Genomic DNA, 13,396 nt, shown 5'->3' with positions numbered 1-13,396 from the left:
TGCCACAAGTACTCCTTTTCTTTTTGCGAATACAGACTAACACGGCTGTTCCTCTGAAACCTGTATTATGGTGGTTTGCTGTGCAGCACAGTTGGATTAGTTTCTAGAATACTGAACCATACTTTTTGAGATAAAGTACCCTAGCATTTGGAACAGTATGAGAAATTAATTTTGTAAATAAGAGTCCATTATAACAGTTTTAATTTTAAAGAGTAAAAATAAAAGTTCTGCTTAAAAATACCATGCAGTATATCACAGATAAAAGTAGAAAGGAGCTCAAGTCATTTGCAACACAGATGCCTCTAACTCCACATATTTGTCCCTCAGACTATCCTTTCTACAGAAATCAGTAAGTTTTGTTCAGTCACTGTACTGTAACTTGGGAAAAGTGTGCTTGCTAATTCTGTCCTACAACTCTTAGTGTTTCCATACAGAAGCTTTCAAGCGAATGCCGCTTCATCATTTATGAGTTCTGGGAGAACAGCAGTGCCTGGAATAGGCAAGTAATGAGATTACCATTTGCATTTCAGGTTGTTTAGAAGGTTACAAAGTAACTGCATGGAACTACTGGTATATAAAGATATAAATATCTTTCATTAATTTATTTGATCTACTTTCCAATTAAATGCCATTAAGAATGCTTCATAACAGTTCAGTTTTTTCTGCATTGAGCTTAACACACTATTTGAATATCTATTGAAAAGACATCCAGTAGTCTGACTTGAATAGGCAGAGACTGAAGGTGGCGAGATACAGAATTAAGAGTCATCAGAATAGGGACAGTAGTTGAGTATAGAAGGAAAAAAGTAAGGGGATGAAATGATGCTGGCAGAGAGCTAATGCAGGGTGAACAAGGAGCTAAAAGGAGACAGACAGGTTGCAGTCCCACAACATACTTAAGCACATGTGTAACTTTAAGCATGTGAGTGGTCACTGGTGCCTTCCTCCAAGGTTTCCCACCCCTACCACAAAAACCCAGCAGGCTTCCAGTCTCTCTTTGGGACCTTGGAAGATACCACACCCAGAGGATTTCCCACCAGCTGGGTTCCAGTCTGTAGGAGGCAGAGCATTTAGGGAAGTGGGAAAAGGTGGAGATTTTTCTCTGCACTGAGTTTTATAAAAAAGATCTGAAGGTGGAATCCATTGTTTTGGGGTTTTCTGCAGCCTAATATCCTGCTTACAGAATCTGGCCCAATGAGTTCAGAGAGGGTGCATTTACCTTCAGAAACAGTAATAAGAAAAATTGAAAAGGCACTTCAACGCCATTGGAATAGACAAATTGCCACACAGGATCAGACCAAAGATCCATTTAGTTCAGTTTCCAGTATCAGATGCTGCCAAGGAAGATGCAAGAATGTCACTGTAGGCTGAGATGGGATAATGTGCCCCTCACATTAGGTCAGATCCTGGTCTCTAATAGTTAGAGATTGGCGAAAGCTGTTAAACGCGTTTAATATCCCTTCTGAAATTTTTTTAAATTATAATTATGAATTTCTGGCTATTCTTCATAGCCATATAAATATTCAGTCCTTTTAAATCTTGTTAAGTTCTCATCACCTGTATGTATACAGTCATCTCCAGATGAATTACAGCAAGACATTCCAAAGGAGTAATGTGGACTTCTTGGAAACTCCAGAACTCATGACAACTATGCAAGTACCTGGTAATTATCAAGTTTTTCCACAATACTTTACTTGCTTCAATATGAAGACTTCCCATTGACTACAATGTTCCTTATGTGGAATAACTGCAAAATTTGCCCTTATTCAACACTCTTTTGTAATTTTGCCTCTGTTTTGTTCTTTTTTATTTTTTCTTTTTCTTTAAACATCAAGGGTTTGTACACAGTAATACAATTGTTAAACACATCCATAATAGGAATATACACAATACTTCCTCCTATTGGAGAAAAAGTAAGATTATTACAAATTAAGTATTAACTTAACAAATATAGTACAGAAAATATCCAGAATATAAAGAGTCACTTTGTAAATAGTAACATTCTGTTGCTTTGAACTGTTTTTGCACTACTGGTTTAAAAATATTTAGTCAGAAAATATGTTTGCTTTCTGATAAAGAGCTATATTTCAATTTAATTGCATTTGCTTGTATTACATTAACAGAAAGAGTGGTCTTAATTTACCACACAATTGTGCATATTTCCTGCAACTTTTCTCCAAACTGCATTCTGAAAAGCTGAGATGCAAAAGATTCCCAAATTATAATTAATATTATTTGTATTACAGTGGCACCTAGTACTATGTGGTATACATGCACCTTATAAGAGAAACTTCTTGTCCCAAAGTGCTTACAGTCTAAGTGGACAAGAACAACAAATGGAGCAAGCATCATCCCCATTTTACAGATGGGGAACTAAGGCACAGAGAGATTAAGTACTTTGTCCAAGGTCATACAGGAAATCCATAGCAGAGCTCAAAATTGAACCCAGATCTCCTATTGTAGGAGTTGGGCCAACAAGTCCCTGTCCAATGCCTAACCTCTAGACCATTTTTTCTCTCCAGTAGAGTAACTGGGCCAAATCCTGAGGTTTTTCCATCAAGCAAACTCCCATACACAAACTCCACTGACTTCAATAAGAATTTGCCTGAGTAAGGAATGAGTAAATCCTAACCAAGGAATGCAGAATTTAGCTCAATAATTTAGTAATATAATGCACTATTTCCCTCTGCATGATAACGTCAGACTACACTGTGCCAATGGCGGGACTGGAATTCAGTAAGGGATGGAGAACGAAGAAATAGTGGTGTTCCAATCACGGCTGGGGAACGTATGTTTAGCATCAAATAAAATAAAATATATATATCATTTATAAATGTCTAAATATAAAGATCAGTCTTAAATTTAATTTAAAACATGTTTAAGCATACACTCTGCCTTTCAAGTGGGATTTTAGTTTACAGCATTCCTCCTGATTATTACCATGGCAACCAGAGTATTGCTCAGCATGAACTTCTTGCTCAAAAAAATAATATAGGAAAGTAATATTTAGGATCTGCATAGTTTAATTTTCACAATTTATAGGTTATATTTTCTTTTAGAAATACACATACCTATGTTAAGGTTTTTTTTCAATAAGTGCAGTAATTGTAGCATAAGGATCTTCATACAAATTTGTATTCAAAGGAAAAAAAAGCTTAAGAGAGCAAAAATGATGGCTGTAAGGCAATTACTATATTTTATGCAACAGTCACATACAATGTAGACTGAGACCTGTTTAAAACTCAGTGAAGAACAGAAATAACTCTGCTACTAGCAAAGTCAATTTTGTAATTGATGTAACCCAGGAAAGCCCGGCTCAGATACAGCTACTGCTTTTCTGTATGATCCTTTTTAACCCAATTTTCCAGCTGAGTTGACCAACAAGGAGATGAATTGACTTCTCCAAGGTCACATATTTAATCTGTGACTCAATAAAGATTACCCAATCCTGGAAACCTTCTCTTATGTGAGTAATCCAATTCATGTCAATAGGAATATACTCACCAGGATAAGGACTACTCACAAGAGTAAGGGGTTTGCAGGAGTGATATCTGGGATCCTCCTTGTAACAGTAGCCAGTAGATTCTGATCACTGTCATTTGACCAGGGGATCAACCTTTTGTAACCTTGACCCATGTCATGTATTAATAGATCAGTGACCAGGCCCACTTGCTCCAGGCTCTCTCTGAGGTTGACATGCACCACTTAGTACTAACTTTGATGTATTCTTCTTACCCTACATTGAAAAGGGAAGAACTCCCAGCACAATTGGAGCAACAAGACTGACACTCATGTACCTGACTTTGATGTTCATAAAGCAGGACTCTGGCCTCAGCAAAGATCAATGCTTCATAATGCATTCACAATGCTCCACCTCATTGCCTATACAATTCCAGCTGCTTAAGTGAGGGCAGGAAGATGCAGGCTGCTATTTGGACTAAGATGGACCAGAGGAATCAGCTGATTCCAAATACATTTTCACTACAGAGAAATACAAAGGCAGTGAATCGACACGGGAGGATCCAGTTCTTATGGAAATAGTCAAAGACCACTGATTTTGATTTAAAACTGGGACAGAAATCTGCAGGAATCACAACTGAGAATTTCCTGGGCCAGGTACTTTTGCCCAATGAGGCTGTTGTACCTTGCACCCTATTTTAGATCAGCTGATGAAGGTGGACAGACACTTCACTCAGCTACCCTTGCTTTGAAGGCTTTTGCGAAAGAGTACATCTTCCCCAAGGTCAATCACCAATTATGTCCCCCATCCTTGATGCAAGAGCCTTGTAGTGGAGATGACCATAGCTAGAGGGAAGACCTAGTATGTTACTGGTACCATACCCCTGGATGCTGAGCTGTGGAATTGGGACTCATTTTGACAGTGTTTACCAAACCACTGTTGCAGCCTTAAGCATTAGACAACTAGACTTTTATAGCCAAAGTTGGGTGGATCTAAGGAAAGAAGCCTCCATTCTGGTCAATTTCCTTCTCCAATGCAAATATTGGGAATTTAAGAAGCTGGTCTATACAGGTGTAAACTATTGCACTAAAAGATTCTCTCCCTCCTCCACTGTTCTGCTCAGCTCCCCCAGCAACTACTCCTGGACTACCACTCTCCTCCACTGATTAATCAAGTTCTGTCCTTGCAAATGCACATCTCCAATTATCTTTGGTAGGAACTGAACACAGAAAGACCAGCTTAATACTATTTCTTTAGACTAGCAGAGGAACAGATTATAGATAATCTATTTAGGGTTTCAAGAAAAGGCTTGGGGGAGAAGGGAGGAAGAAAGGAATACTGTAAAAATAAAATAAAGATTGGTCAGTAAATATTTTTTTTCCTTTTCAGCTTCATGGTGGGTCCTGAACAACAACTAGAAGCTTTCATTGTGGGTTCAAGTAATGGTAAATGTTATATTTGCATTCAAACAACATCCATACACCAGGCGACAGGTGCTACAGCTAATGGACTGTGATGTAACATTGTTTATCACAGTCACAATCTTTTCCATTTTAAAATATGGAAAAATTATGTATGCTTTATATTCTCTCCTTGTGACTATTTTGGTGAAACATTTTTTACACGCTTACATAAGGGCACCTGTGGCCCTGCTAAATTGCTAGATGCGTGTGTGTGTGTGCTCAAGCCAGCCAAATTATTGTACAGAAATGTGTCTCAGAGAAATGGTCAGCGTATGTGAGTGTTAAGTACTTGTTTTGACTGGTTTTACCTTTATGTTAAATAAATAGTTACTCCAAGCTTCCAGGTTGTCTTCTTTTCAAAGAAAATGGCATAAACTTTTTAACATTCCTATTTTCATGAGTTTCTAATTTTCTGTTTTAAAATGAAGTCACGAGGCTATGTGGTGTATTCTGTGCTGGCAACTCTCTTTGCTAGCACAGAACTTCATACATGTATATATTAAGTCATTCAGAAGAGTAAAGGGCTGCTGCTTCCCCACCCGGATTAACAGAATCATAGAAATGTAGGGCTGGAAGGGATGTCAAGAAGTCATCATGTCCAGGCCCCCACTGAGTAGGGAAAAAGTAAACCTACACCAGCCCTGATAGGTGTTTGTCCAACCTGTTCTTAAAAACCTCTAGTGATGGGGATTCCACAGCCTCTCCTGTAAGCCTACTACTGAGCATAACTATCTTTATATTTCACAAATTTTCCTAACATCTAAGCTAAATCGTCCTTTCTGCAGATTAAGCCTATTAATTCTTGTCCTATCTTCAGTGGACATAGAGAACAACTGATCACCATCCTCTGCATATCAGCTCTTAACATATGTGAAGACTTATCAGGTTCCCTCTCCCAGTCTTCTTTTTTCAAAATTAAGTATGTCCAGTTTTTTTAACCTTTCCTAATAGGTCAGGTTTTCTAGACCTTTAACCATTTTTGTTGCTGTCCTCTGGACTCGCTCCAATTTGTCCACATCTTTCCCACCAAGTACGGCAAGAGTGACAGTCAGAGTCCATGGTGAAGCTTTGCAGACTCCACTAACAACATTTGCTGGGAAAATTTTGTTTATAGTTTTAAAATATTGAGAGGAGAGGTGTAGTAGGAAATGTTCTTTCCCTTCTTCTCTTGAGCAAAGATGATGTGCATATCCCACAATGGCCTCCTTCCCCCAGCAACTGTTTAGGGTTCTAAAGATGTCCTCTCTCTCCAGAGAAAGTTGGGGCCTAAATCCATTTCCCACACAGCCACTCATGGGCTAGGATTATTTTGCACTAGAGCCTGGAGCTAAGCATTTACAGAAAACAAGTAAACTCCAGAGCCTAGAGGCATGCCAACAAATGGAAACAGCTCTACTGCTCTAAGCAGTCAGCTCCTGGAGTGTGAGCAACAGAATTGTGAGGTATGGGGCAGCTATTGGCCTTTCCCATAAACTTGGGTGTTTTGGAGGTAATTCTAGCCTCAGCTTCGGGGTGATCCCAAAAGGTCTGAGTAGGGAGGAGAGAGAGAAAATGTGCAATATTTCAGAGAAATTTTATGTGCCTGCTATTTGTATTGGGACTTGATATAAGTAAAGCAGTACGTTACTTTCACAGAATTCATATCAAGTCTTATTTGGGTTCAATCAGTGCAGTCCCTTAGGTCAGAAATGAAATATTAATAAGGACCATGTACCTCTACATAATTCTACAGCTGCTAAAAAAAGTGATGGAGTCAGCCTAAAACCATTGAAAATAAGCTGAAGAAGTATTTAGACACAACATTTGAAGATGAAGAAAGGTTCATTATTGCTTTTAGAAAGTTGACATACAAGCTGACAAGTCTGTTTTAAATTATTTGCCAGAAGCTGGGAATAGGCAACAGGGGATGGATCACTTGATGATTACTTGTTCTGTTCATTTCCTCTAGAGCACTTGGCATTAGTCAGATGACAGGATACTGGGCTAGATGGACCTTTGGTCTGACCTAGTATAGCTGTTCTTATGTATCCCAAGTACAAGTCTGCCACCGAAGCTGAGAACCCACATATACAATAGAACAGCAACTCTAACTAGTGAAGTTTAATTTGCACATTCAACTGTAATATCTTGAAGTTTAGAGTTCTAGAAATCAGTGGAAGTTACATACCTAAAACAAGCCAACTTAATGAAAATTCCACCCATGGTTTCTAACACTAGTAATTTGAATTGGAGTGTGTGTCCCACTGAATGTCAATAGGACTGGTCAGAAGACATTTCCATTTCATGAAAACTTGAGATTTTGAAATGATTTTGTTCTGCTGTACAGCAAAAACAGAGTGATAGAGCGTGCCCCAGAATAGCCAAAAGCCCAGTGTTTTGGACATAAATATGGGGAGTCGGAGACTGCCATTGAAGTCCTAGCTTTGCCCAAGTTGGACCAAGGACTTGAACCGGAGTCTCCCACCTATCCACCAGGACGCCCTAACCATCAGCCTGTTGGCCATCCTGGGGTATGTTTCTCTGGTTTTGAGAAGAAATTCCATCTGAACCTGGGAATTCCTCCCAATGAGTGTTTATTGAAACCAATACTTTTCTAATTAATCATTTTCCAAGTTAAAAAAAATCAAGATTCCTGACTAGCTTTATGCACGTATCAAAACTTTTCAAACCCACCCACATCCCACACTTTGCAAACTTCCTGCTGATCTCTCACCCTAATATGGATTTAATGTAAAAAAATTTTATATTTAAATATTCAGGCAAAGTGACATTTAAAACAAGACAAATACTAAACAGTGAGGTGTTCTTATCCATTCACATCCAATATTCTACCCTAGTTAAAATAGGCATTGCAAACAAGAGAAAGCACTTGTAGGACACTGTACCTGAAGATTTTAAAACATCTACATCTTTAAAAATATGAATTCTCTTTCATGGAGGCCTCTTTCCTCAAAGACCTTTTAGTAGTAATTTCATCATTTCTGATTGGAGCTGTTTTGTCAGATAAAGTTTCAACTATATTTTGTTTTGGGTAGAGAGGGTTGGGAATGGAGCTAAGAAAGTATGTAGCACAATTTGGGATAGATTACACACTAGGAAGTAGTTCTTTAATCACAGTACTTCAGAATTAAACTTAAGAAAGCATGTGGGATATCAACATTTCAAAGATATTTCCACAAGATGTATGATAATTTTACAAGAAAAATATGCTCTCATTAAGACCATCTGTCCTTCCCTTCTGCATGTTTAAGACCAATTGCCAGGAAAACAGACAGAAGTAAAATGCAGCCCATCCTTTCCACCTGCAGTACAATTTCAAGTATATTATAGAACATGTCAGTACTGACTGAGTTACTTAGACAGGTACAGATCATTAACTACAGCAATTAACAATTGGTCTGGTTTCCTATTTTGATCGAGTTGGTTTGCTCATCCTTAGCTTTAATTAGTAGATTTAAGAATATGCTTTCAGGTTAGTGAGAAAATTTCCTTCTTTGTTAAGCAAAGGCAGGCTGTGTCATCACTGGGATAGAATAAATCCACAAGCCTTCAGGAAGTGATGTCAATCGAGTTGATGGCTGTGTTACCAATAATCTGGTGCTCTGATATTGTGCTTGTGGGCACATAATACATCATTTAAGGGTTACACGTTAAGGAACATCTTTTCACACAACTATGCTCTCTAAATTCTGGTTAAAATGGTCTCCATGAAGTTTCAGTGTTCTGTTCCTTTCTAATGGATAAGGTAATCTGTTCTAGAATTGAACAGAGTCAAATGCCAGAGATAGAAAAATTCTAGTAAGTCAAGTAATCAGTCTTCCTAACATTGCAAAATTATTCCCCATTTACTAATGATATAACCAACCACTAATCTACAATTGATAACATTTAAGGAATCTCAGCACTAAAAGAGTTTGAGATAGAAGGGATGAGAGTAAAACTGGAATTGCCTTCAGCATTAGCTGTAGGGTTGCTACTGGGAAGAACATACCTCTAACCCCCAATTATAGTTGAGCTATTTTAGTCTTTTGTAAATTTAAGGCTTTCAAATTGATGCACTGTGTGTTTCAAATACAAGTGTACAAACAGATCACACTCACAAAATATTTTAATCGACACACATAAGGGACATTAAAGAATTACAATGATTGTCTGAAACTGCTGCTGTATGTACAGAAACAAAGATGACAAACACCAAAAGAAAATCCAGGACTTTTTTGGCAACCTTATTTTGCATAGTTTAGAAAAGATTAAGACAACTGAAAAGCTAATCACATCTTTAACAAATTTAACTTTGCAAATTTTTAGTACTATTGCTCTAACGATCTAACCTTCCTCTGGTTCAATTTCTAGTTCAAATTTATCCTTTGCTAGAAAAAAAATGGATTCTAGAAAAATCCAATTTCAGGAGTGAAAGGATTAATTTCAGCCTTACTGCAGTTCTGAGTACAGAAGCTATTACAAGTAGCTAGACCAAAATAATTTTTGTATTATTCTTGAAGTTAGTCAATTTAGAGAGCTATATCTGCATATATAAACAATACTGTACATTATTAACTAAAAGGCTTTCAGAGGCTTCTTTTCATTATGCAATCCTTATTTAAGGAAACAGCTATAAGACTCTCAGTAGTATGCACTTCCAACAAGGATTCTTGGAATTTTTCATTGTCACCACTACCCATTTCCACTTTGGAAACATCAGTACCATTGGATGACACTATTTAGTATTGCATTTCCTGAAATCCACTGCCCTATCGACAGCTCCCCTGTATAGTCAACAATCATTAGGGTAGATATTCTAGTTTTATGGAAATTGTGCTGCCTTTCAATGAAACCAAAACATCAAGATATTAAACATCTTGAAAGAAACTAGTCGTATAGCCACAGAATGCAAGAGGTCACTGAGCGCCACTGTGAATTACTGAAAAGCAATCAAAGCCAGTTTCAAAATACAAGAAATAATACACTTACATACATCTAAGTCATGTTTGAGAATTACTACAGCTTGTGTTTCTGTTCCATTATTACAGCTAATGAAAATCTGAATATTGCAAACAAAATCTGAGTCAGAAATACTGGTTTAAAGTTGGTGGTTCTACAAATGTTGAAGTTGATTTAGCGAACCAAGGTTTGTCAATGTTGAAAATACTTCTGGCTTTTGATAATTGAAAAAACAAAATTTACATCCATTGTAATTTGTTTACATTCTACTGGCATTCTTGATTAATGACCAGGGATTTTAAGCATTTAGGCACCTAGGTGCTTCTGTAAATTCCACTAAGCACCTATCTGCATCTTAAGGCACCTAAATACCTTTAAAAATCTGGCCCTTAATCCACTTCATTGTTAGCTGTCCAAAAGATGGATTTCTTATCTTCAAAAGGACCTGTCATTTCTTACATAAGGCAATAAAATAGTTTTCTTCTGTAAGATAAACAGACTCAAAAAATTACTTCAAAGTTTGAAATGTCATTTAAATATTTACATTCACACAGCAAGTTAAATCTCACTGAATTGTAACAGAGTATTCATAATGAGATAAGGACTAAACATGTAAGATTGTAAGAGATAATAAGAATTACAGGTTAATTAAATGCCTCAAATTGTGGCCTAAATTTTTAAAAGCAACTGGTCATGGTAAACCCAATCTGAGGTACTTTAATAGAACCCAATTATCAAGAAGGGCCAAGCACTCACCCTCTAAAAATAGGGTCTCTTTAAAAAGACATCATCAAGATGAAGACTCAAAAATTACTAATCACTTGAAAATTTAGACCAGTATTCAACTACACTTGAGCAGCAGTTTGGAAATGTTCTAAATATAGGATCCTCAACAGCTATCTCAGAAGGTGCTTACCATCCACTACTGATGCATGAAAGCCAGTAACTGGTAGAACCCAGAGGAGTCGACTTCCCCAGTATCCGGGGGAGTGTTCAACCCCTGTACTGCTCCAGGCCCTACACCTTCCTCCAAACCCTTCCTCACCTCTTCCTGCCCCCTCCTTCCCCTCTCCCCCAGTGCCTCCTGCATGCCACTGAACAACTGATCGCGGCGGGCAGAAGAAGCTGAGATGGAGGGGGAGAAGCTGAACAGTGGGGCCCACCAGCAGGCAGGAGGGGGGGGAGGGAGGAGAGAGAAAGAGGAAGGGGGAGGAGCTGATCCATAGGGCTGCCGGTGTGTGCTGAGCACTCACTATTTTTCCCCCCTCCGTGAGCGCTCCAGCCCCAGAGCATCCACGGAGTTGGCACCTGTGGTAGAACAAATCAATCTGTTTTTATCAAATGAAAAAAATGCAACCAGTAAATAGTTCCCATCTAGGACAGTATGCTGAAATAAATCCATAGACAAAAGCGCTACTGGCAAAGCTCCAGAAACACAAGACTGAGTACAACTTGCTACCAATACAGACAGCAAGATAGTATTATAAAGAGAGACTTTAACAGAGATAGTAATAGTGATTTATAAAAGGAATAAGATACCACAACAACTAACAGTACAGTGGGTAGTCTTGGAAATGAATGGCAAGGAAAAGGAACATTGGGTTCAGTACAGAGACTGGTTAATAATGAAACTGAACTAGGATCTTGGCATTGGTGTAGCAGACACAGAAAATTCCATGACTGCCCACTTAGAATCACAGAGAACTTGTGAGCCTAGCTAATTCTGCCAATAGGTCTTAGTGACCCTGAAGGTTAAAATCTAATATTGAAATACAACAAGAAATATTTCCAAATGAGTTGCTGTATCATTGGTAGAGAAAAAACAAACAAGTTTATGTAGAGGGCTTCAGTCCAGTCCAAATAACAGCCAGACTTTAAAAGTCAGCTTGTGAAGTAGAGTCTTACTGAAATGGACTTTGCAGAAGGAAAAAAAAATATCTGTAGCACATCTGGCAAGTGTGTGAAGTCATGACATCACCACCAGAAGTCTGGCATATACATCACCACCTACTTGTTGTCCTACTTTTTGTCTTGTTCAATTTCTAGTTCAAATTTATCCTTTGCTAGAAAAACTAAAGTGGAACAGATTCAGAACACCCTCACAGATTTTCATCCGTATGTTAAAACTAGTACTTGCCCATACAAGAATTGTAGTGGATCTATACAATTAACATACCTGAGAAAGCAGTAGGTAAAGGTTTCTATCACTTTGCAGGAATCCCTTTTAAGATTTAAGTCCTCTTATTTCTAATGAAAAGGAAGAATTACTCTGACTACTTTAGATTACAAACAATACTAAAGGCCTTTAAGATGTGTTCAGCACGTGCAAACCTAAATAAAGCTGATCTGTAAGCAGTCTCTTCTTTCCACCTTCCATCTCCATTGTTTGCACTATTGCGCATTGTTCCACAGCTAAACTTAGGCCCCGATGATGCAAGGAGCTCTGTACCCACAGATCCCACACATGAGTTGATCCTACTGACTTCAACAGAGCTCCTTGCTAGGGTACATAGTTTATACAGAGCTCCTTAAAGGATCATCTTTAGGTATGTCAGCAATTTGGACAGGTGTTTTGTATAGCTCGCCTGGCACCGTGTATTAGCAGAATTTTTCAGCAAGACACTAAACTTTGGACTGTTGAAACAGGTAGGCACACAAAGTTTGTTTCATTTTTGGAAATAAGATTGCTTAGAAAAATAATGTAATCTGGTAATCAGTGACCATTTGAGGAAATGTAAGTTAATTTACTCAGCAGAAAATACTACAGTTAAGTTTGAAGCAGTTTTTGCAATAACGTATACCTGTTAACTTTAAAAGATGCCTTTGCAGGCACAGAACTTTGTTCTGTCCAAAATGGACAAAATCTTTGAGCAAACTCCCACTAGTCAAGGGTGGCTGAAAACAGTTAGAATTCTACTCCAAAGACAGATAGCTGTAGTAGACCACGACTCTTGAAACCAGGCTCCCAAAAGGAGTCTTCCATGTTCAAGTCTGAGCAGCTTGCTCCAGTAGAAGGTACTGCACACTATCTTGAAGTAAAGACATAGTGCCACTGATATTCAATTCTTTTCCAGTAAGAAGCTGGAAATGCATTTCCCCATTGTATGTATAGTTTAAAGAGATTTAGAACCAACGACCAAAGGGATGTGAGTAAGTGATACACCACAGCTAAATATATGTTGACCAAAAATGGCTATAGGTAAATAGTCTCCTCCTGAAAGAAATTCGGAGAGAAATCTCTACTCGTAGACTAGAAAGTTCCAGGGATCAGTCTACAGTTAAGTAGCGTCACAAAACTATCAATGGAAAAAACAAACCAGTTGCAAGGGATCAATGTTTACTTTTTCAAGGTGCATAAGTCTTGTTTTTAAAATAGAGGAATAACAAAAATAATATAGAAACCACAAGAGCTGACTTATTTTTCCCGGGGGTGCTCCACCCCCACTCCACCCGTTCCCCCGAGGCCCTGCCCTCACTCCACCTCTTCCTGCCCCTCTGCCCCCTCCCACAAAGCCCCCCGCCTACTGCTCTC

The 13,396-nt window shown here is 38.3% G+C and overlaps 2 protein-coding genes across 6 annotated transcripts in view; one reads left to right on the top strand and one right to left on the bottom strand.

Moving 5' to 3' along the window:
- Nucleotides 1-5,259, top strand: part of NECAB1 (N-terminal EF-hand calcium binding protein 1) — a 120,386-nt gene extending 115,127 nt beyond the window's left edge. Inside the window, exons 11-13 of the mRNA XM_048841183.2 lie at nucleotides 422-499; nucleotides 1,572-1,663; nucleotides 4,850-5,259. Of these exons, the coding sequence (XP_048697140.1) occupies nucleotides 422-499; nucleotides 1,572-1,663; nucleotides 4,850-4,878 (199 nt within the window). The 3' untranslated portion in view covers nucleotides 4,879-5,259. The remainder of the gene's footprint in view (nucleotides 1-421; nucleotides 500-1,571; nucleotides 1,664-4,849) is intronic.
- The window catches only part of C2H8orf88 (chromosome 2 C8orf88 homolog), a 98,403-nt gene that overhangs the window by 61,208 nt on the left and 23,799 nt on the right, over nucleotides 1-13,396 (bottom strand). The gene's annotated exons all lie outside the window — the stretch shown is intronic.

The sequence above is a fragment of the Caretta caretta genome, chromosome 2 (assembly GCF_965140235.1).
Source record: "Caretta caretta isolate rCarCar2 chromosome 2, rCarCar1.hap1, whole genome shotgun sequence".
Classification (NCBI taxonomy): domain Eukaryota; kingdom Metazoa; phylum Chordata; order Testudines; family Cheloniidae; genus Caretta; species Caretta caretta.
The sequence above is the reverse complement of the archived record's forward strand: the minus strand, read 5'-3'. Positions and strand labels throughout refer to the sequence as shown.